This window comes from Solanum tuberosum, unplaced genomic scaffold, assembly GCF_000226075.1.
Source record: "Solanum tuberosum cultivar DM 1-3 516 R44 unplaced genomic scaffold, SolTub_3.0 scf00098, whole genome shotgun sequence".
NCBI lineage: Eukaryota > Viridiplantae > Streptophyta > Magnoliopsida > Solanales > Solanaceae > Solanum > Solanum tuberosum.
In genome coordinates this window covers 718,852-742,477 of record NW_006239026.1, presented here as the reverse complement: position 1 = coordinate 742,477, position 23,626 = coordinate 718,852, and the positions used below count along the sequence as shown (strand labels likewise).

General features: G+C 33.5%; 4 protein-coding genes across 5 annotated transcripts; 2 read left to right on the top strand and 2 right to left on the bottom strand.

The window, feature by feature from the left end:
* Nucleotides 1-1,876: 1,876 nt before the first annotated feature.
* LOC102579428 (serine/threonine-protein kinase rio2) lies at nt 1,877-7,115 on the top strand. Its single transcript, XM_006348409.2, has 13 exons — nt 1,877-2,022; nt 2,415-2,535; nt 2,616-2,662; nt 2,755-2,825; nt 2,926-3,039; nt 3,122-3,297; nt 3,375-3,463; nt 4,186-4,303; nt 4,528-4,601; nt 4,751-4,798; nt 5,018-5,186; nt 5,960-6,082; nt 6,450-7,115. Exons 2-13 carry the CDS (start codon nt 2,452-2,454, stop codon nt 6,714-6,716), a joined length of 1,380 nt encoding a protein of 459 aa, XP_006348471.1. The 5' UTR covers nt 1,877-2,022; nt 2,415-2,451; the 3' UTR covers nt 6,717-7,115.
* A 301-nt stretch (nt 7,116-7,416) lies between these two features.
* On the bottom strand, nt 7,417-9,870 carry LOC102578879 (uncharacterized). 2 transcript variants are annotated; one of them, XM_006348408.2, is made up of 4 exons: nt 9,709-9,870; nt 9,531-9,604; nt 7,656-8,295; nt 7,418-7,622 (listed from the first exon to the last, which is right to left on the bottom strand). In XM_006348408.2, the coding sequence occupies exons 1-4, from the start codon at nt 9,726-9,728 to the stop codon at nt 7,613-7,615; spliced, it is 744 nt and encodes a 247-aa protein (XP_006348470.1). In that variant the 5' UTR covers nt 9,729-9,870; the 3' UTR covers nt 7,418-7,612. The 2 variants fall into 2 exon arrangements, with proteins under 2 accessions (XP_006348469.1, XP_006348470.1); XM_006348407.2 differs by having other exon boundaries at nt 7,417-8,295.
* Nucleotides 9,871-12,790: 2,920 nt separating this feature from the next.
* On the top strand, nt 12,791-17,769 carry LOC102578535 (digalactosyldiacylglycerol synthase 1, chloroplastic-like). Its single transcript, XM_006348406.2, has 7 exons — nt 12,791-13,402; nt 14,458-14,490; nt 14,849-14,936; nt 15,366-15,850; nt 15,943-16,209; nt 16,375-16,724; nt 16,937-17,769. The coding sequence occupies exons 1-7, from the start codon at nt 12,833-12,835 to the stop codon at nt 17,466-17,468; spliced, it is 2,325 nt and encodes a 774-aa protein (XP_006348468.1). The 5' UTR covers nt 12,791-12,832; the 3' UTR covers nt 17,469-17,769.
* A 935-nt stretch (nt 17,770-18,704) lies between these two features.
* On the bottom strand, nt 18,705-22,834 carry LOC107060828 (aluminum-activated malate transporter 8-like). Its single transcript, XM_015309196.1, has 6 exons — nt 22,549-22,834; nt 22,093-22,236; nt 21,362-21,634; nt 20,793-20,917; nt 20,277-20,420; nt 18,705-19,730 (listed from the first exon to the last, which is right to left on the bottom strand). Exons 1-6 carry the CDS (start codon nt 22,832-22,834, stop codon nt 18,705-18,707), a joined length of 1,998 nt encoding a protein of 665 aa, XP_015164682.1.
* Nucleotides 22,835-23,626: the final 792 nt, after the last annotated feature.

Below are 23,626 nucleotides of genomic sequence, written 5' to 3'. Positions count from 1 at the left end.
AAATATTATGTATTTCAATTTTATTTTTTCGATCAATTTAAACTTGTATAATTAAAATTATCAATTTATCGAATTAATGCCAATTTTAAAAATTTAGAAGTTTTGATTAATCATATAATCAAATTTTTCAATACTGTTATAAAAAATGTGGTGCATCGGATAAAGTTTGTTCTTTCCTTAACCAGAAATTCTGATTTCAAACTTTGAGTTAGAAAAATCCTTAGTAGGGAGAACATTTTCCCATACACGACAAATTCGAATTAGTCGAATTTCAATATGATACCATATTACGAATGAATTTCCTTTCCCCCTAAAAAAAAGGAAGAAGAATTTTTTAATGCAAGTATCGTCCGATGCGGAAGACTATATATAACCACTTATAGCTTGTTTGGTCAAAATCAACTTATTATTGTTAAATATTTTTGTATCAAAAATATTCTCCGAACAAGTATTTTAGTAGGGGTGTGCAAAAATCAAACCGATCGATAAACCGAACCGATAAAAGTGTTATTGGTTTATTGTTATTGGGTTAATAGTTTTTAATGGTTTTATAAAAAAAATTATTGGGTTATCGGTTCGGTATTGATTTTTAATATTGGGTTAATCGATAACCCATTAAGACAAGTAATTTACTACTTTTACTTGTACATAAATATCATACATACATATATATAAAAGAGAACATTAGGCCCGCCTACATGGCGCCACCACAAACCATAATTCCCTGTTAATTTATTTATTTCCAAAATAAGTCTTCTCCTTTCATGAAGAGTTGCGACTTTTATGAAAAGTTGTGACTTTTATAAAATGTTGTGACCTTTCCAAAGGGTTGCAACTTTTTCAAATAGTTGTAACCTTTCTGATAGAAATCTCATTTTAAAATAACGAAAATTCTGAACCTCTTCTTCTTCTTCTTCACAATTAAATATTTGGGTACTTTGCTCCTGTTGAGTGGCTTACTGACATCATTGCTTATGTTACAGATCCTGATATGTATTTTTACAATAATTAATTTATGCTTATGTTATCAATCAAGGATAAATGATAAGATGTAATAATTTTCATTTTGTTTTACATTATTAATGTTTGTTACTACGTAATCTTGTGTGTAAGATAATATAGTGTTTAGTTTTAATGCCCGATAGGTTTTAAGTATTATTTTATAAATTCCGTGACATTAAATTTCCGCGTGAAGCATGGGTAATTTTACTAGTTATATATTAATCTCAATACCTTAGTAGTTATTATCTTTATCCTTTAGCCTTTAATTCACACTTCACAGTGACTTTGAGTCACAATTTTACATTATAAAAAGCGTTAAAATCTAAAATAAGAACCCTATCCTCTTAATTTCTCTTTGTGTTACGCTTGTATAGATGTTTGTTATTGTTGTTTCTATTTTATGAGCACTTGTAAAGTTACATTATTGTGTTTCACATCAAATTTATTAGAAAAGTTATATATTTGTTTTATAAGTATTTTTTCTTATTGGTTAAATCGAAAATCGAACCGTTAAGGATCAAAATCGATAAAATGAAAATGGATAAAAAATTATCTCGTTGGTTTGGTTATTGGTTTAACATATTTAAAAACCGAAAATCGATAAATTGAACCGATAATACATAAAATTGAACCGAACCGACTGATGGACACCCCTATATTTTAGGAGGGTAATACTTTGTATTTGTAGTTTATATTTGAACAATATATATATTTTTAAAAAAATACTTTTACACATCAAATTCCAAAAAATAAAATTGTACCTAATTTTTTTAATTTGATAAATATAAATTTTACCTAGCATTTTCGAATCAAAATTGGGTGGAAAATAAAATAATTTTTTTTTAAAATTATAATTTTTCTTTTTTTGAAAAATATTTTTTTAGGGATTCAGCTAGGTTTGTTTAGAACTCTTTCTCCTTCACTAGCTCAAGCCTTCAAACTTTCGGTTAATTTTCTTCAGCAACTCAGTTTTTCTCTTCTTGAAGTTTCAATCTTTCTTTACTAATCTTCCATTAACAAGTAAGTATTGTATTAATTCTATCAATTAAGTTTTTTTTTAAGAAACCCAATTGTTTAGTTTAGTATATTGTTGTGTTTGGGGGACAGTTGTTGTTGTGTATAGAACAGGAATAAAAATCAAAGATTCAATGATTTCTGTGCTCTATTTGATATGGGGTTTCGACCCATTACATGTTTCTTGTTTATCTTTTGTAAAGTTATGATCTTTTTTAGGTTCAGATGTTTTGGTGTTCAAGATAGCAGCCGTTAGCTAGTGTAATTGGTTCCTTTTATCTTCTCTCTGTCTGCCCTAAAACTAACTTTGTATAGTAGTTCTTAGAGCTGATTATAATCCTCAAACTTCTCAGTATTTTGTCTAAATTACTGAATCTTTGGTGGGTTTTTGTATAAAGGTATTAGCAATCATTAACAGTAACAACAGAGGCAAAGATGAAGTTGGATGTTAACGTTTTGAGATACCTTTCGAAAGATGATTTCAGGGTCCTTACTGCTGTTGAGATGGGAATGCGCAATGTCTGTAAAATCTTACACACTTTTCAACTTTGATTTGTTTTCTTTTCAATTTATGATGGTTCTTGTTTTGTTGTTTTCAGCATGAGATTGTACCTTGTGAGCTCATTGACCGGATTGCTCGCCTCAAGTTAGTCGATTTTTCTGAATTGAAATACATTAGCTGTTGTGTTGTTTTGTTAAATTTTTTGTGTTTTTATAGTTATGTTCAATTGTTTTTAGGCATGGAGGCACATATAAAGTGTTGAAGAATTTGCTAAAGCACAAATTAGTGCATCATGACTCTTCTAAATGTGAGTGTTTTGATTGTTTTTGTTTTGTTAAAATTTTGAAAACTATAGTATTCTGGCTACCTTTTTATTCTGAATTTTATTTCTTAACATTGCTGTGTAGATGATGGATTTCGACTCACCTATCTTGGTTATGATTTCCTTGCGATAAAGACTTTGGTTAATCGTGGGATATTTAATGGAGTGGGTCGTCAAATTGGTGTTGGAAAAGAGTCTGGTAACCTTTTATCAATATTCTTGTGTTTAATTATGCTTTTGTTACTTTATAATTTACACTTCCATGTATCCAATTTTTATAGATATTTTTGAGGTTGTAAAGGAAGATGGCACAGTTCTTGCAATGAAGTTGCACAGGCTTGGTAGGGTTTCTTTTAGGGCAGTAAAAGCAAAACGTGACTATTTGAGGCATCGTAGTAGCTTCAATTGGCTGTACTTATCGCGGCTTGCTGCCTTGAAAGAGTTTGCTTTTATGAAGGTAAGTGCAGCTCTCTAATTTGCCGTATCGTCTTTGAATTTGGAGATTTGTTTGATCTTAAACACTTGTGTAAACAGGCACTAGAAGAACATGGATTTCCTGTTCCTCAGGCTGTGGATTGCAATCGACATTGTGTGATTATGTCACTTGTCCCAGGCTATCCACTGTAAGTACTGCACAAATATAGTAATGATGGAGATTATCTGTTAAACTTGATTTTCCTAATATCTCTAAACTTCTGTAAACTTGGTGTTATTTACTTATTTACGTACCAGTACATATGCAACATTTTAGTCTATACCTAGCTTTATAATATTAGTCATAAGGATGCAAGAAGAGTTGCTTATTTCTAATCACCATCATAACCGGAAAAATATAGTTTTTGTGGTATTTGAGGTTTAGTATAACCGTAATTTTTCAGTAATTGCGGTTTTGGTATAGTAGTAATTGGATTCTGCATAGCTTGCTTCATAGCAGCTCTCCTATCATGTTCTGTGGTTTTCCTTTCTTTAAGTATGTTAGCTTCATGTACCTTCATATGATCAAATTATGTGGCTAAACTGACCTTTGACCTTAACTAAGTTGGTAATTTTAACTTTTCTTCCCAAAATACTATTTAGCAATTCTCGCTCCTGCATAAACCTTATAACCTTAACTAATATATTTTGTACTTATAGCAACAACTCCTTGTAAGATACATGGAATGCTTGGATACTCTATTTAATAGCATTATGAGAATAATGTTAATCTGTAAAAGAAATTGTTATCTATGAACTTAACCTTAGAAAAAACATATTCTTGATCTTCGGCTATGTGTGCATTATTGTTGTATTTTTGGTTTCTTCCTAGAAATAGTGACTGTAGAACTTATAAAAATGGTCATAATAGTGTGCAGGTTAGGGAGCTGCAAAACCCAGACGTGGTTTTTGAAACAATCATTGCTGCTGTTATTCGTTTGGCAGAACACGGGCTTATTCACTGTGACTTTAATGAATTTAACATAATGGTATCTTATGTTCCTTCTTTGATTTATTTATAGTTATCATTATATTTAACTGCTATAACTTTTTGTTTCTTGTGAGCTTCGTTCGCTCAGTGTGCGACTGGAATATGTTGTTCCATTTTTCATTTCTTTGCCCATTTCAATTGCTCTGAATTTCATTGTATAGGCTTATATTAGACCTGTTCATCAGTTCGCTAATAATCCTTATGTAACTTGTTGGATTACAGATTGATGATGATGAAAAGGTCACCATCATTGATTTCCCACAAATGGTGTCAGTCTCTCATCCTAACGCTCAGATGTAAGATATTTTCCCATCTTATTCCGTCTAAACAGTCTTTCAGAATTCTGTTTTTCTTGTTAGTTTCCCCCCTTCATCTGGACCACTGTGTGCTATAGATTGTGCTCTTAGCAAAATTGCTGTTCCTGATACAAGTTTCTACATTTTAGGTACTTTGATCGTGATGTGGAGTGCATCTATAAGTTCTTTGCAAAGCGGTTAGTGAATTACTCCTTTCTGTTTAATTGGAGAAGTTCATCTGTTTGACCAAGACGCTACTGTGAAGACTTCTTCCACTTTATGATGTATTTTTGGGACTCATCTTATGGAGTCACTTTTTTATCCCGATAACTATTTTGCTGCTACATATGAATTTGAGATGTTGAATTTTCCTTTGAAGTGTGAGCTCATAGTTTACCTCTCTTACCTATGTTTAGGTACAATATGTCCTTTGAAGAAAATGAAAATGATTCTGATGGTTTGGAGGTTGAGATAGACGAAGTTGGTCGCCCCCAATTTTCTGAAATAAACAAGAACAGCGGTTTCTTGGACAAAGAACTTGCTGCCAGTGGTTTTACGAGAAAGGATCAAGATGAGCTTGAAAAGGTACAGTCAAGTAGCTCAATTGCAACTACAATTTGTGAACCTTACTAGAAGAAGAAGAAACTTTCTGGATAGCTTTATTCCAGTAAGAAGGGAAACAAATAAAGAAAACTGTGTTTAGATTGAATGACTTCTTTTGGAACCCCAATGAAGCTGACTGTTGTATTATTCAGGAAACTTAACTTCGAATATTGCAACTGTGAAAAATGTGATGGTATTTGTTGCTGAGTAACTTAGATATTCATATTCTATTGCCGTTGAAGGAAATAGACAGGCAACAAAAGAGAACGGGAAAAAAGTTTTTGTCTTTTAAGCTGGCAGCTTGATTTTGTTGGGAACAAGTATTTTCTTTTCCTTTTATGGTATGCTGTTCCTGTCATGGTTATCATTACACAGTCATGGGGATTTCTGATTCTACTTTCCCATGCAGCCCCACGACTTTACTTATTTTAACCAAAATCTTTGGGGCTAGGTCACTTATCTTTGAAGGAGGTAAGCTTACTTAAAGGCATGAAGTTGCCGGCTTTTGATTTTTCCTTTCTGAAAACCTGGGGGACTGGTTTTGTGGGATGTGCTGGAATGCTGTGAAGACACTTGTTCTGGCCCTGGCACATGATTATCTCGACATTGTCTTTCGTCTTGTGTCAAATATAGCACCATTTACTCTTTTGTACATGTATAAGAAAAACTTATTGCAGCTTTGTGATATCCTACCATTTTGAACTTGAATCGCTTGTTGTACTTGACTTTGTAGTTATTCTTTACTTTGTTTGCAGTTGATTGAGGGAGAACTTGAAAAGCAGTCAGATTCTGACGATGAAGGAACTGCTGATGAAGAAGATGAAGAAGACATTAACAACACAAACGTCAAGCAGCTGGAGTCCTTGGACTTGTCGAAGGTAATTCCTCTTTCTCCACTAAGAAGGAAAGAGAGAAGAGACAGACTTGTAGTGATCTCAGATTAAAGTCATAAGTTGAAATGTTTCTGGTTCTTTTCGTTGATAAGGGGATTTAGGACCTAATTCTCCACACTATTCTTTATTACTTGAACACAGTAATGTGCGATTATATCAAACTTGGAGCCTAAAACTTTAATATGAATTTCACCACAAATATGGAACATAAGATGATCCTCAAACAGTTCTCGTATAAATCAAAATAAAAAAAGAGATGACGACCAATGAACCACTTTTGTAAATACTAAGCTTTGCTGTAAAGCAAAAGAGAACATTTCCTGTGGCATTTACTAAAGATATTCTCTTGCAGGAGGACGTTAATCATCGAGCTGGGGATGATAAGCACGACGATAATCATCAAGTTGGGGATGAGCATGATCCTGAGGAAGAGGAAGAGGAAGAGGCCGAGTCTGAAGATGATCCTGAACTAGAGAAAAGCCTGAGCAAGCAGAGGAGGAAGGCTATCCAAGCTGCCCATCGGGGCAAGAGGAACTTTGCCTCGAGGAATACATACAAGGACAAAGGTGGGAAATCCTCACAGAATTCAAAGGTCCATAGGCAATTGAGTGGCTGGTGAAGTTCATGAATCCAGACGACTCTACACACTGTTAAAGAATATGCTATTCAATGTCTTTTGAAGACCAATCCATGAAATTTCTTTGGCGCGAAGGTGTTCAAGGGAAATATTATTATATTGAGGAGCTATCACTAAGTTGCTGAATGATCCAGTTTTGACTTGGATATACTTTGTCCCAACAGTCTGTCTTGTATATTCAAAATTTTGGTAGCATGTTTGACAGAACATGAAGGCTTTAAGATTGTTAATGTACTTGTTATTTACTAAAGATTATAAACCAGAAACAGTTATGTAGGTGTGAAGAACTACTTAGATATTCTATTTTTGGTCATACTTTTGCTATTTGGATTGGTGACAAAAAACTTGTGCTATTCCTAATCCATGGTGACAATTAGTGGATATATTTCTAAAAGTAATAGTACATAAATTCTTACATATCTTATCCTAGTGTGAATATTTATGTTCCTTCATCTAGTTTCTTGATCATCTGACTAAAACATATTTTTGGGGGTCTTTCGGTAGTAGTAAGATCTGCGTAGATTCTATCCTCTTCAAACTCCACCCGTAAAATACACTAGTTTTGTTGCTGTTGTTCTCTAAACTATAGTTGCAAGTTGCATGTATGAGTATGACTACACAAAGGTAAACTGCAAACTTTACAAAACTGAAAAAGAAACATATCCCTACCTAAATAAAGAGGAAGGGAAAATGAAATTAAACATCACAAATTCACAATCACAATAGTCACATTACAACAACTTTTGGAGGCAAAACAACACGTAATAAGGTGCAACAGATACAGAGCCTCAGGACATAAAGCAAAAGGCTCCCATGTATTATAAAAAAAAACTCACTTTCCGATTCTATAGTGCGTTATTACATATCGAGAAATGATACTAGCTAACAGTAGGTGGCAAAACTGCGAGGCTAGGTTCAACAACCTGCAACAAACCAGTTGTTAGCCTTGTTGTTAGATCTTCCGCACATACTTTCATCACATCCCTCCGCATGCCAATATCAGCTGCATAGCGACTAGCACAATAGACCCCAACAGCTGTTGCTACCATCCCATACACATTGGTGGTGACGAGACGTAGTGGTGTTGACATAACAGCTGCAAGTGGTCCACCGATTATAGACACTGCTTGTCCACTTTGTCCCATTGTACTATCATCTACCACGAGCAGTCCTGTCTTACAGTAGATGGCGAAGTCCTCACAGTTGTTCTTGAACACATTGTACAATCCAAAGCCATTAGTAAGGAGGTAGTTTGCTCGATGAACCACAATGTCATCTGGGTCCGAGACTGCAAGAGTGCATGTTCCTCCACGTGCTTTTGCGAGGAAGATAGCAGGAGTTACAGCATATTCAAAGCGATAGAGGATACCTCCAGCAAGAAAGCAGTCCAAACATGACGAGACTACTCCATGACCATCTGATGGTGGGGTGCAAACAGTACAAGGAACAATAGATCGATTTGGAATTGAGCTTACCAAGATATGATCCAAAACGGTCCCAGTTCCTACTTCTTGACCACGTCTTGTGAAGTGAATGACTTTATTGTCCCCAACATAGATACCTGTTATTTAGGCATATCCAATATGATTAGAAAATAATCTTTGTATTCCATAGTTTATTAATCAAGGTATTCAGGAAACTAGATGGTAGAAGTGATTCAGAAGCATAAGCAAGATCAAAATTAAAATAGCATGGGGAGCGCAAACACTTGGATAACATTAGCTATGCACTTCAAATCTTCTCTAGACTAATGTGAATACTGGCAACGAGCCAATTGCCTTGAACATACAGAAAGACCGATAACCCTTCCCTGTGGCAAACAAATTACTAAAGGATTTTTTTTTGAGAAGGTAAATTACTAAAGGATTTTACCAATAACATCATTGGATCATCTTCAATTCTATAATTAACTGCTTTATTAAACGAATGAGCTCCACCCCATTTTGGCAGTGCCTTCTAAGGTCTATGACTAAGCACATAGTCCAGAAAAAAGTAACCCTTGAGAATTACTCGATCAGAGAGATGGATCACTCAGATAATGCATTTTGTTCCTAATTGCTTATGATAACCGTGGTGTCCATGCCAACGAGCGCACACCTCGACTAATTTCACGAGGTACCTACTACCTCCCACTGACACATGTACCACACAACTCTATCCACCAAGGCTTAGTTAGACAAATGAAAAGAACAGATTCCAAGTTTTCGTACTTGACCAAAGTTTTTATCAATTTAACTGGTTATAGTCTAAAAACATAGAAACAACAGCAACTTAGCAAAATCCAAATACTCAGAGACACAATTCAAAAAGAAAACACAATCTTCGTGAAAATTCAATGCCATCGATAAATCTTGAACAACCCCATGTATTATCTCATTTCCATAATTCGCCGAGATACCTCATACCTGCCCCCTCCCATCAACAACAGGTTACAAATAGGTGAAAAAATCATTTGCAATTTGAACCAGACACCTCATGGTTCCACACCAATAGGTACATACCCAAGTAAACATTATTTACCATAAAGAACAAGTTTTTTTTACTACATCAACCTTAAATGCTATCAATAAATCTAGGACAACCCTATGTAGTATCTCATTTCCATAATTCCACGGATACCTGCCACCTCCCACCCACCACCAACAAGTTAACATATAAGAAAAAATCACTTGGAATTTGAACCCGAGACCTCTGGGTACATATCCAATTAAACATTATTTACCATAAAGAAAAAGTTTTTATTTTTCTACCTTAACATTAAGATATCAGATTAAAGCAGAAAATTCAGATTCTAACCATGATGGGCATAAATATAAGCAGTGCGCCAAGAATAAATATGATCTCCAGGTTTGAGGCTGCTTCTATCAATTCTGTCATCATTTCACCAAAATCAACAAAACAAAAAAGATAAATCAGTAAAAACTTCAAAACCCCACCAAAAAAATTGAAAAAAATTGGGAAAAAATCAGATTACCTATTAGAAAGCAACCCCATTTCTTAATTTTCGGATAAACAGAAGGATATGATGAATCTTTTGTGCTGAAAATTTGATCAAGAACAACCGTTTTTGCCTTTTAAGCAAATGATAGACACAGAAGACGCGTATCCTTCGTGTTTTTTTTGTGTCTGCTTTACGGCACGGATTTCAATGGAGTTTGAAGCTAGTGAAATGACGAAATTACCCTTTAAAATTATGCAAGCTTCGTTATTAAGCAAACATGTGGCCTATGGAGGTGGGGTTATATATTCTTTCGAGGAAAAAGATAATAATCTCCGTTCGCCTGTCATTAATTACTTATCCATTTTGATAAATTAAGAAAGAACAATTTTTTTATATACAATCTCCGTTCACTTTTATTTGTCATAATTTTTCCTTTTAGAGTCAAACGATAATAATTTTGACGAACATTTTACAATGTGTTTTTTTATTATATTGATATGCAAAAAATTGAAATCTATAGTACTTTTCGTATAATTTTTGAATATCTTAAATTTTTTGTTTAAAATATCAAATTAATGTAATCCAATTTAACTTTGAAAAGTAGTCAAATTGACTTTCAAAAAACGCAACATGACAATTTAAAGTGACAGAGGGAGTTATACCTCCAATTAATTTTAAAAAGATAAAACTTCTTGAAAATCTTAAATTTTTTATTTATCTACTTCATAATTAATACGGGTAAAATGGTAAACTCACTATGTCAATCATTATTTTCTTAATAGATGTGTTAATTCAAAAGTAGACATGTAAATATGGATCGAGGGAACATAATATTGACGTATATTTAGCTTAGTGATGACATCACCTTAACACCTTGTTTGGATGGTTGTTACCTGTTCTATTGTATTGTATGTATTGTTAGCTTAAATACAATGTTTTGTTTTTATTGTTGCTTAAATTTTATTGTATCGTATCGTTCAAATTCATCGTTGGATAACAACGAAAAAGATCCATTTTGTGTGATGGTCGATTTGGTGTGGTCGCATCGTTAACTTAATATTTTCGCTTATTTTGTCTTTATTTATTATTTAATAATTTTATTTTATCATTTACCCTACCTTATCATAGTAGCTCTACTCGCACCCTAGTTTTCTTGTATGTTTATCATTCAAATTATGGATAATGATATTATGTAACGACGGAGAATGATATAATCTATCTAACTATTGTATTTATTAAAACAATATAGTACCATACAATACAACACAATATAGTACGATACGATACATTATGAAACCATCCAAATAAAGTGTTACACGTTTACACAAACAATATAAGAGTTAGTTGACGATTGAACGTTTTCACATTTTCATGCAGATGGGTTTGATCATTGATGTGGTCGCACTTGGATCTTTTTTCTTTCAGTAATATTAGCATAATTTTTATAATTTAAATTTGTTGGAAATACTTTATTTAAATTAAGGATCTATCGAAAATAAACTCTTTCTATATATATCATATAAAATTTGTGATTTTACGTATATTTTATCCTTCTCAAATATCACGTATAAGATTACTTCAGGTGTGGTTATTGTTGTGATATTAATTATGTGTCAGTAATTCATATTTATTTTGTATGTACTGACAAGATTTTTTTGTTCAAATTTTCCATATGGTGTTTGATACTTGATTTCAGTCCGACTTATTTAAATTTGCTTGGGTAGGACCTATTCGGGGATAGCACTCCCTATTAACATTTTTTTATACCTAAAACTCAAATTCGAGACCTATGATTAACAGAAAAGCAACTGCATTCACTACGACGCACCTATTGATAGTAGCGAAATTTACTTATCCTTTAGCAAAAATAAAAAAAATAAGAATAAGAGTAATTTAATAAATTGGAAAAATTATCTAAATACACAACATATTTTATCATATTCTTTAAAAATTCCTATCATTTGAAAAAATTACAAAAGTCCTTACTCTATCCTATTCTCGGATACATCACTCTTACGTGATGTATCGCGATATGTGTGTCTTGTATCAAAACAAAGGAAATATATCAGGACATGTGTGTCTTGTATCAACAAAGGTAATGTATCGAGATGTGATGTATCAGATGCTGAGTGATATATCTAAAATCATGACACGATGTATCAAGAAATTAAGTGATGTATCTGAAATCGAGACGCGACATACCGAGGCGTTGAGTGATGTATCCGAAAACATTAAATTTTAAGAAATTTTGTAATTTAAAAAAGAATAGGAATAAAATGCAATTAACTCTTAATACTACGAGATTTGTGTAAAATATAGGGAAAATTGTACATAATGACAAACTATTAATTCAAATTAAATGGTATAATCACACTTTGATTTAATTGTGTCCTGTAGCAAACTGTTTGCCAGCGCCTCTCTCCCTCAAACTCTCGCTCGCCACTCTCCTCTCTCGCTCACTCTCTCTGTTCTTGCCTCTCTCGCTTTATACACATAAGTGTATAAATTGCGTTTCTGTTTGTATAAAGCGAGAGAAAATTGTATATACACATGCAAATACATATATATTTGTCCTATACACTTATAATTATACAATAAATAAATTTCCCTGCCCAGTTTTATGCTTGTATAATGTATAATTTATGTTTGTCAATGATTTATACAAATGAGAGGCTAACAACAATTTATACAAATGGCCTGCCAGCGAAATTATACAATTCTGAAGAGGAGCCAACGAATTATACAATTGCTTCTTTTTGTATATATGTATAGCGAATTATACATATATATGTTTGCTATGGAGCGCAATTATGCAAACTTTGCTATAACATACAAATATGATTTTTTTGTTTGCTATACGTGAAAGTTTCTCTAAAATATACTAAAAGTAGCTACACACAATCCACAAATTCTTGTTAAACTCTGTTCACATACCAACAAGGCCCAATCTATTCACAGTCCGGGCCCAATCACATCGTAAAATCCACGTCATCGAATTCCATCCATCCACGTCATCTCCCGGGAATCTAGCCACTACACGTGTCATCCTACGTGTCATTCCACCATTGTTAAAGCATCAATTTCAACCACCCATTCTTCTTCTTCTCCAAATTTTCAGGAAAAAAAAACAGAGCAATTGCTAAAACCCTAGAAAAAAATGATGAATTTCAAGCCGCCGGAGACCAAAACGACGTCGTCGTCGTCTACGGCGGAGAAAGCGTTTTCATTGATATCTAAGGGATGGAAAGAGGTTCGTTCTTCCGCCGACGCGGATCTACAACTCATCAGAAACAGAGCTAAGGAACTAGAGAATTTCCTTAACTCAGTACCAACAATTACGGCTACTGCAACTACTACTATCACTCCGGGAGAGATAGACTTTGTTAAGAAGCTCCGTCCGAAATTATCGGAAATACGTAGGGTTTATTCGTCGCCGGACTTTAATTGGGCACCGAAAGGGAAGCTTCGAATTGATTTGTCAGGAATTAAGAATGCAATTGTGACGGAAACGGAAATGGAAAATGAGAAATTGGGGAAATGGAGAAGAGAGAGGTTTAAGGATGAAAGGCAATTTGGGGAATTGAGTAATTGGGAACCAATTAGGGCTTTTAGGAATCGGTTAAGGGAGATGGAGGTTGAGATTAGGAGTCCGAATTCGTCGTCTCCGGTGGAGATTTTTGAAGGGATTAAGAATAGTGAATTTATGGAGAAAGTAAAATCGAGCTTCGTAAGTTTGTTATCACTTGTTTGTGCTTCAATTATTGTATTATTTCGTTGTTGTTACTATTAATGCTCTCATTTAACTGCCTAGGTAGGGGTAAGGTTGCATACACACTACCCTCCCAAATCGCACTTGTGAGATTATACTGAGTATGTTGTTGTTGTTAATACTTCCCATTTTGCATTATTTTGTTGTTGTTACGACTCTCATTTGTGTATTCCCTTTTCAAATTGTTTGGAAATGCTTCATTTAGGTCGAGAGTCTATCAGAAACAACCTTTTTATCTCTACAAGATAGAGTAAAGTCTGCGTACTTGTAGGATTATACTGAGTATGTTGTTGTTGTTAATGCTCTCCGTTTTGCATTATTTTGTTGTTGTTACTGCTCTCATTTATGTATTCCGTTTTTCAAATTGTTTGGAAATGCTTTATTTAAGTAGAGTGTATGCCGGAAACAACCTCTCTATCTCTACAAGATAGGAATAAGGTCTGCGTACACTCTACCCTTCGCAGACTGTACTTGTGAGATTACACTGGGTATGTCGTCGTTGTTGATTGTAACAAAAGAGAAAAAAGTTATGTTTTTTTTTTGGCAAAAAACCCAGAAAGCTACTACCTTTTTCTTTTTTGTCAAAACTTAAGTTTTGAACTTTTTGAGCCAATGCTACAATGTTAATTTTATGCTTATTTGCTAGGAAGTTGAATTATTAAAAAAATAAGGTTAACGAGTAGCGGGCATTTGCTTCACGGACTAGCTATGGAGGAATTATAGCACAAAGATTATTGTGCATTTGTGTGTGAATTGTGATTAATATATATAGTTTCTCACGCAGTCAATAATTTATGTAAGTACTAGTTATACAAGTTTTACACTAGAAGTCAAAGTTCTACTAGTAACGTAGAGTTGTATGCCGATTTTTTTAGAAGAGAGTTTGATATGAAACGTTGTATTAAAATTGATCTGACTTGCTTCTTATCATGGCTTTCCTTTTCACATCATAAATTGATCTGATTTCACATGATTAATCTGCTGTTTTTGTGTTTTGTCTAATGATTTTCCAGAAATCAATTTGCAAGGAACCAGAAGAGTCGAAGGTTAGTGTCTTACTTTTACATTTCGTGAAGTTGTAATTGCAAGGTTTTAGATGTGTTTGAACTTTTCAACGTATTATGTAAATAATGCTTTGCTTAGTCGGTTAAGGTAGGGAAGTTTGAAATGACGATTTTGATTGAAGAACAGCGAAGGAAACACAACTTTATAAACTGACCATTATAACCTTTAATTGTAAATTAGGATAGCCAGGTCAATACACAAATTGGAGTAGCGATGACATGTCAAGTGGAGCTGTCTTTGGATCTACATCTTTTTTGAAAAGTGGACATATTAATGTTTAACTAGAAATTGACTGAGGTTGAAGCTATTGGTTCCTTTACATGATCTTCGTCTATGCAGGGAGTTCCGCCACTGGACGTGCCAGAGTTGTTAGCTTATTTGGTTAGACAGTCAAGCCCATTTTTGGATCAAATTGGCATAAGAAGAGGTAATAGTCTGTCAAACGGTTTGTGGTTTTTGTAAACTTGTAGGTTTGATCTGAGTTTGTGTTTCTCTGGATTATTCTACTTGCAATATTCTCTCTTTTCATTTGCTACGATCATATTAATTCATGACGACCTGCTAGATTTATCCAATCTGGTTTTTGATCTGTTGAAGTAGACATGCTTCTAGAACAAAATGTGATTATTGGAGGTCTCTGTCTCTGTGATGTAGATGCTATTGATAATTCTGGTTTGAGATTCATGTGCTTCGTTTTTGCGTAATTTGCTTCGTTTTATTCATTTTATATTTAATTGGACCATGTGCATTTTGTTGATTGTAGCCACTAAAATTGATTTGATACTATTTAACCTCAATATTATTTTGTCTACTAAAACCATATGCTATTTCCTCTGGGTCTTTGATTTCACTATAGATATCTCCGATAAGATCGTAGAGAGTTTATGCGGCAAACGGCGGAACAAACTTTTATTACGTGCTTTACCTGAAGGAGATTCTTCCCTGATCGAAGGCGATAATATGAATGATGAACTAGAACTACGAATTGCCAGTGTGCTACAAAGTACTGGTCATCATTATGAAGGTGGGTTTTGGAGCAATTCTACAAAGCAAAACATATCAGATGGTAAAAGACATGTAGCCATAGTCACAACTGCTAGCCTACCTTGGATGACTGGAACAGCTGTCAATCCTCTCTTCCGAGCGGCTTATTTGGCCAAGTCTGAAAGGCAGAATGTTACACTCTTGGTTCCATGGCTATGTAAATCGGACCAAGAACTAGTTTATCCAAACAATCTTACATTTAGTTCACCAGAAGAGCAGGAGCTCTACATACGGAATTGGCTTGAGGAAAGAGTCGGTTTCAAGACTGATTTCAAGATTTCGTTTTATCCTGGAAAGGTATTCCTGGCAAACTAATTGCATATTATTCAGTAAACAAAAAGACGCTACTGAAATGCTGTGATTATTTGACACTTTGTTTTCCTCTCCAGTTCTCCAAGGAAAGGCGAAGTATACTACCAGCTGGAGATACTACTCAGTTTATCCCATCAAGGGATGCTGATATTGCAATCTTAGAGGAGCCAGAACATCTAAATTGGTACCATCATGGCAAACGCTGGACTGATAAGTTTAACCATGTCGTTGGTATTGTTCACACAAATTATTTGGAGTATATCAAAAGAGAGAAGAATGGGGCTCTTCAAGCTTTCCTTGTGAAACACGTAAATAATTGGGTCACAAGAGCGCATTGTGACAAGGTAAATTTTTACAGATTGATTGAGTTCTCCAAGACGGGAGTAGGAAAATTTGTTGATTAAATTCTTTACAGACCAAAAGACGCGTTAGCACTTGGACATGTGTTTATCATGTCTAATTATTTTATTTATCCTGGTTCTGATGGAAATGCTAATTTTCTTGTTTAGGTGCTTCGCCTTTCTGCTGCTACACAGGATTTACCCAGGTCTGTGGTCTGCAATGTTCATGGTGTAAATCCGAAGTTTCTAAAAATTGGAGAAAAAATGGCTGCCGAAAGACAAAGCGGTCAGCAAGTTTTCTCTAAAGGTGCATACTTCTTAGGGAAAATGGTTTGGGCAAAGGGTTACAGGGAGTTAATAGACCTTTTAGCGAAGCACAAAAGTGACCTTGATGGTTTTAATATGGATGTGTTTGGCAACGGGGAAGATGCTCATGAAGTGCAGACAACAGCTAGGACGTTAAATTTGAATGTCAACTTCATGAAAGGCAGAGACCACGCGGATGATTCTCTTCATAGGTATAAAGCTGCTTTAAAACTTCGAAGTTTAGATAGAACATAGGTGCTACCTATACTTTACACACGCATACATAGACTTTCTTTGACTTGAAAGCATATTTTTTGGTTCTTTAATGGATTTGAAAGGCGACTGTTAGTTACTTGCGTAAAAATGTACTTCCATCTCGTACTTCATGGTTCACCTTTCCTGATCGATAAATTTTTGCTTGCAGTTATAAAGTCTTCATAAATCCTAGTATCAGTGATGTACTCTGTACAGCTACAGCTGAGGCACTCGCTATGGGGAAATTTGTAGTTTGTGCAGATCATCCGTCTAATGAGTTCTTCCAGGCATTTCCTAACTGCTTGACTTATAAGACATCAGAAGACTTTGTAGAAAAGGTTAAAGAGGCAATGACCGGTGAGCCTCAGCCTCTCACTCCCGAGGAACAATATAAGCTTTCGTGGGAAGCTGCAACACAGAGATTCATCGAATATTCTGATCTCGATAAGGTTTTGACTAGTGAAAAAGGCGGTGACAGGAGAAAAAGCAGGATCAAGGGCATAGGAAAATCAGTTTCCATGCCAAATCTCGGAGGGATGGTTGATGGAAGTCTGGCATTTGCACAATATTGTCTCACAGGGAACGAGTTCGTGAGGTGGTGTTCAGGTGCAACACCGGGAACACGAGATTATGACAAGCAGCATTGTGAAGATCTCCATCTCTTACCTCCCCAGGTAGAAAACCCAATTTATGGCTGGTAGTTATATACCTTATTTGACCTGTATAGGTGTGATGTAACTTGGATACTCATAACTCCAATCCTTACCTGGTATTAGTGTCGTAACCAGGATTTTCACGTAAAAAGTAATTTTGATCTTATATATAGTGTAATTTTCTGCAAAGAGGTTCCGATGTATCCCTTCGTGCTCCCTAGCTCCACCCCTGCCCTAGTGTTCCAGGTTTTGTTTTGATAATTTTTGTAGCTAGTGATGCAGTTAAACCTGCAAGAAAAGTAAATAGGATGTGTAAAATTTGTAAAATTATGATATATCTTCTTGTCTATCTAATGTGTCAAATATTTTTTTTCATGTTGATCATGGTTCTTTGTAAATTAAATATATGAAATTAACGTAGAGACGTATATACAAGTATATTTTCGATAAATATAATCACCAACTTATCAAAATATGCATTTGTTAATCCAAACGACATTACAAGAAACTCACAGTGCTTACATATAGTCCCTAATACAAGATCTCAAATCAATCTTCGAAAACCCCTTGGCTTCCTAGTGCTTGTTAAATAAATAAAAAATAAAGTTTATTTTTGCACATGCTCACCTACCATCGATAGCAGTTATCGGACCTTACAAACTTAATCTCATACAAATGGAGTCCCTAGGCATAAGTACAGGAAGAATTATTTTGTATAGAATTGATCCAGTTGACTGTTGAGATGCTATAGCTAATTTTATTTATCACGCTGGACTTGTAAGTTTGCGCAAAACTTATAGTGTTTTTGTCAGAATCTTAGTTTTTGCAAAGCAGCTATCGGCTGCAATTTGGAACAATGGGTCGAGCTTAAGCTCCACTTAGCTTTGTAATTTTATTCATCAACATATTCTGGACACCCTTGACAGAACAAGGTGTTGTAGCCCAGTGAATTTACACGCCTTGAAAGAGCCAGTAGCAACAATTTTTATTTTTTATTTTTTTCATTTTTTTCTGTCGTCCATGAAATTCCTGGCTCTGCCACTGCGTCCAATATATCAAGCTCAAATTAAAATATTAATTACAAGTACTAGTAGATAGAGCAATGAGGATAATTTCACTTTGTAGAGCAAAAACTAACTTGTATTACACATACAAAATAATATTGAAAGGGAAGTACTCTAACAAATTTCACTACTTACACTTTCATTTGCAATTATTTACAATTTTCTATCTCAATTGATTAAAAAAATTAAATGCTATCATAAAGCTTTGTATCGACTAAATTTACAAAGTTTCCTTTTTCTCTGTCATTTTCATCTCTTCCACTACTGTTGTTACGGTCATCAATATAGATTCGAGAAATTGAATGCTATTATTAAACTTTATATCTGTCAAGTCTGTTAATTCTACTTTCTTCTTAGTCATTTCCATCTCTTCCACTTTTGTAGTTGTCGTGTTTCCACGTATCCCAATAACAACAGATTCTCCCTCCGTCACAGTTAGTGGATTATTCACTTGATTCGCCCCCTCTAGAACTGTCAGTACTCCTTCTGATGATTCGAGAAATTGAGTACTATTATAAAGCTTTATATCAACTAAGTCCATAAAATCTCCCATCTTTTTTGGCGTTTTCATCTCTTCCACTATTGCCATTGCGGTGCTTCCACGTATCCAAATAACAAAAGATTCCTCTTTTGTTGCATTTATTTGATTATTCACTCGATTCACCTCCTCTACAACCACTTTCCCCTTTGATTCTACATTGTCACCTATCTCGATCGTAACAAAGTCACCACCATCCACGTCATCCTCCACAATAGGATTCACCTCCTCTACTACAACTTTCCTCTTTGATTCTACATTGTCACCGATCTCGATCGTAACCAAATCACCACCATCCACCTCATCCTCCACAATAGGATTCACGGTTCCACGGTGCAATATCTGCGGCCAATGCGACCGGGATGGTGGAGGCGGCGACATACTCTTCTTCTCAAAACGTGCTTTGCTCGAAAGCTCCTTGATAGCCTCAGAGATCTCATCGACACATTTAGTGACAGAGATGAGTAAGGACACGACGGACGCGGTGGGAACAAAGTCCAGGACGCGCGATTCATCGTATTGAAAAAGGGTTTTTGAGGTGCCTAGTGTGAGTTTTAGGTCATCAATGACATTTTTTGTGTTACGTATCGAAGAAATTGGTTGTGCCATGGTTTTAATGGACAATGCAAGTTCTTTTAATGCCTTTTTAGATTCCATAATCATTTTTTTGCATGCTTCTTCTGTCCTCCTCTCAAATTCATTTGGTGCCTACAAAATTAATCATTAATAATATGTTAATTTGACTATATATATGATAAAATTTAAGTTATATATATTATCAGTACGAATAATTTTTATACTATCATTTACTAAAAGAAGTTCTCATTTTTCTAAAAACATTAGAAGCTCTTATACAATCCTAAATGTTTGAACAGAAGTTTTAATTTCTCAATAAACAAAAAATATATTATATTATAATTCATTTCAATTTATGTAACATTATTGATTTTTTTGTCTTTTGGTGTTACAAAATGTTAGACCATTCAAAATATATGTAATTGTGTTAAGTTGTTCAAATTTTTAAACACTGATAGTCTTTTAGTAATTATTCGGGTTTTTACTATGTACAAATTATAAAATGATATCGCGGTACATTATTGTGCAAGTAGGTTATCCTCTTAAATAAATGTCATGAGACGCGGTGTTTTTTAACTGTTTCTAGTAATTCGTACAAATACCCCCCCCCCCCAAATGTATGTCACAAGGTGACAAAAAAAAAAGGGATTGATAAAAAGAGTGTTTTTATATATGTACCTGAGATTTCGAGTTTATGTGGTTACTAAGAGCTAGAAGATGGCAAGCACATTTTCTAACAAGACTACCAATCTTCAAGTATTGTTTCCATGGATGATTAAACTTGAAACCTCCATGAGGGGGTTCCCACCATGCTAAGTTTGCCTGAAACATCAAATAAACTATATATTATCAATATAATGTAATTTATTATATTATGTTGCTGACTATCGAGTTTAAGTTATCAATCAAAGTTGTTAACTAAATTTATCCATACTATGAATTTCTTTTATATCGTTAGTGAATAAAACTTAAATTCCGAAAGTCGTTAGAAAGTAACACTCATGCATGTTACAAAGGTGATTTAAAAAAGTTAAAGAAAATGTCTTGTCATAATCAGACAAATAATAAATACTCAAATAATAGTAACCTCTTTTGGATGTTATCAAAAAAATGAAAAAAAAAGTTTTGACTAGTGATGAAAAATTATACTTTTTTTTCTTTAAAATTATGAGAATTGTAATGTGATTTACTTACCAAAGATTCCTCAGTGGCCTTAGAACCAAGAATACTTAAAAAAACTTCATGAAATCCCTTTTCATTATTGTTGTTGCCTTCAACACTTTTATTCTCAGAAATGTGAAAATATTCACTTCCAAATCCTGTAAAAACAACAAAAAAAAATATTTAATTTTTTCAATTTGTTGCTCCACATAAATTCCTAAGCTGATCATGTGACAAAAGGTTAGATATTATTCAGCATGTTTCAGCTTATGTGAATGTGTTTGATTATATATAGAGTTTAGAAAAAAAAAGTTATTTAAAAAAAAATTACGATCTTATATAATTCATTAGGTTCATTTAAAGTATTTTTCCTTTTACATTTTGACACTCCTATTAAGAAATTATTTAATAATGTTAATTAATAAGAGGGAATATTGCTTAACTAGATAAGACTAAATTTAAAAGGTTAGAAAATCATTTAATGTGAACCATAGGGAGTATGACATAGGGGTCAGATTTTGAAAGGTTAGGTAAATAAGAAGTTGAAAGTTAAATCGTTTCTAAATTAAAAATAAAATAAAGTCATATAAATTAAAACGTACCTTCTAGATAGCTTGCTAGCTTTTCAAGATTGGTACTAGCAAGCTTATGAAGATCTTCTCCGGCCCACACTGGACGAATAATCATGGAGATGATCATGACAGTGAAGACACCAATAAGAATAGTGGATATCCGTCGATGAGCCAATTGAAAAATATTTTCTGATCGATAACCGGAGACGGCAACCAAACTAAAGGTCAAGACAAATATCATGGTTCCATAGTCATACCTCCTCTTAATATGAGGGTAAAATCTTGTAAATGTACCTAAAGCACCTGTATATATCATTAGAAATAAGGTTAAATTTGTACTTCTTAATTCGTTTCAATTTATATAATTCTATTTTTTAAAATTTCTAGTTTATCCAATAAAAATAACATCTTTCTTAAACATTTACAACTATGCAAATGTTATGACATACTTACATAGCAAAAATTTACAAACAACCACATTTTAGCTCAGTAGAAAAATAATTATTGTCATAGAGTTTCAATCTTGAAAGTTGAAACTCCATATCTATGAGTATCTTTTAAAGACAGTTTGGAAAATGACCATCAATTTCAAAAGTATTTTTGTATAGTATATTTGTTAGGACCATAAATTTCAATATATGTTTTTTTTTTCTGAAACTTATTTGTTGATTAGTCAAATATGTTTACATAGTAGACTTCATTCAGTTTAACATTTTTTTTTGCTATTATTTTATTATATAATATGCTTTACATTTTCATACCTACAATAAAGACCAAAACCCCAAGAATTATAGGATTTGGCCCTTCTCTCCCAATTAATTCAGCTAAATATTTAGCTCCAAGACCAAATGCACCAGCTAGTGCTGTACCAATTCCTCTATTTATGCTCTTTGATATGGTTGCACCTGAATAAATAAATAAATAAAACATCAAAAATCTAGATAATTCGTATCTAACATGATTTTTGATAATTCATCGCTGATACGTCATTTGATAGGATTAGATATAAATTTTTTTTTGTTATTTAGAAATTAGCTGTGAATTTCATCGCTAAATAACTGACATCTAATATTTTTTTTTTATCACATCCATAGTTAAATAGGATGAACGGTGAGTTTTTTTTGTTGTTTAACAATAGAAACTGTCCATCGATAATTTCTATTTTTTTAGGTGTAAAAAATTGGAAAATTATTATATGAAAAAAAGAAAAGAATTACCCGCGGTAAATTCAAAAGTAACCACCACAGTAAGGACAGCCCACATTACTGGTTGATCAAAGTTATGAAATAGTGGTTCAGTGTAATAGAATAAAGAAACTAAAGTGAGAGCTAATCCCACTTTAAAGGCATGCCAAATTTTTCTTGGATCATCTTTGCCAATTTGCTTTGTGTTTTTAGCAATTTTTTCAATTTTTTTTTGAAATTTTCTTGGAAAATCCTTAAGCTTGTTCCACCACTTGGTGAAAATACTAAGATTTTCTTGATTTGTTGAATCAATCTCCATGAAGATACTTTTTTTTTAGGATAAATGAAGTGTGTTGGAAGAGAAAGAAGAGAGACGAGTGAAAGGTGATGGAATGAGAATTGTGTAATAAAAGAATCTCAAGAACCTCAATTTATAGTTGAAAAAAAATGAGGTGGAATATTTTAACAATTTATATTTGTACATGAGTATGTGTTATTTTAGTGTCCAATCGGTGATCTTATAATAATAATGATATCATACTACTTTAATAGACGAATAAAATAAAATAAAAATGGTGTAGATACTAGTAAAGAAAAGTCATTGAATTTGACTTTTTTGATTCCTTTCTTGTGGTATATTGGTCTGCTACTGAATTTTCCAGAAGAATGATATGATCATGAAAATTGATCATAAACCTCATAATAATACGTACAAAAGATATTTGTTTCATTTTAGTTATTTAAAGTGTGATCAAAAGGAAATTAACATTCGTACATACTAATATCAACAATGATATTTATCTTTGTACGTAGAACACACAAATTGTTATAGAAAGTCGAAATATTATAAGTACTAGTAAAAACTATCTTGATAACAATAATATCTTATCTACTCTAATAGCTAAATAAAACAAAAGAGGATGAAGATACTAAAAAAATGATATCTTATCTACTCTAATAGCTAAATAAAACAAAAGAGGATGAAGCTACTAAAAAAATGTCATTACATTTAACTTGCTTGATTCTTTTCTTGTAATATATATGTCTGACACTGAAATTTTCATAAGAATGACATGAACATAAAAGTCATAAATCTCATAGTATGTACATA

Bases quoted from the DNA above. Each gene is read 5' to 3' on its own strand.
- LOC107060828 (XM_015309196.1), bottom strand. From the start codon at position 22,834: ATGGAGATTGATTCAACAAATCAAGAAAATCTTAGTATTTTCACCAAG. The intron at 22,237-22,548 runs GTAATTCTTTTC...TTATTTATTCAG, and splicing joins TACTTTTGAATTTACCGCGG to GTGCAACCATATCAAAGAGC. The intron at 21,635-22,092 runs GTATGAAAATGT...TGATATATACAG, and splicing joins GGTTTTGGTCTTTATTGTAG to GTGCTTTAGGTACATTTACA.
- LOC102578879 (XM_006348407.2), bottom strand. From the start codon at position 9,728: ATGGGGTTGCTTTCTAATAG. The intron at 9,605-9,708 runs GTAATCTGATTT...AAATGATGACAG, and splicing joins ATGGGGTTGCTTTCTAATAG to AATTGATAGAAGCAGCCTCA. The intron at 8,296-9,530 runs GTTAGAATCTGA...CCTAAATAACAG, and splicing joins TTATATTTATGCCCATCATG to GTATCTATGTTGGGGACAAT.
- LOC102578535 (XM_006348406.2), top strand. From the start codon at position 12,833: ATGATGAATTTCAAGCCGCCGGAGACCAAAACGACGTCGTCGTCGTCT. The intron at 13,403-14,457 runs GTAAGTTTGTTA...ATGATTTTCCAG, and splicing joins AGAAAGTAAAATCGAGCTTC to AAATCAATTTGCAAGGAACC. The intron at 16,210-16,374 runs GTAAATTTTTAC...TTTCTTGTTTAG, and splicing joins CAAGAGCGCATTGTGACAAG to GTGCTTCGCCTTTCTGCTGC.
- LOC102579428 (XM_006348409.2), top strand. From the start codon at position 2,452: ATGAAGTTGGATGTTAACGTTTTGAGATACCTTTCGAAAGATGATTTC. The intron at 3,298-3,374 runs GTAAGTGCAGCT...TTGTGTAAACAG, and splicing joins AAGAGTTTGCTTTTATGAAG to GCACTAGAAGAACATGGATT. The intron at 4,304-4,527 runs GTATCTTATGTT...GTTGGATTACAG, and splicing joins TTAATGAATTTAACATAATG to ATTGATGATGATGAAAAGGT.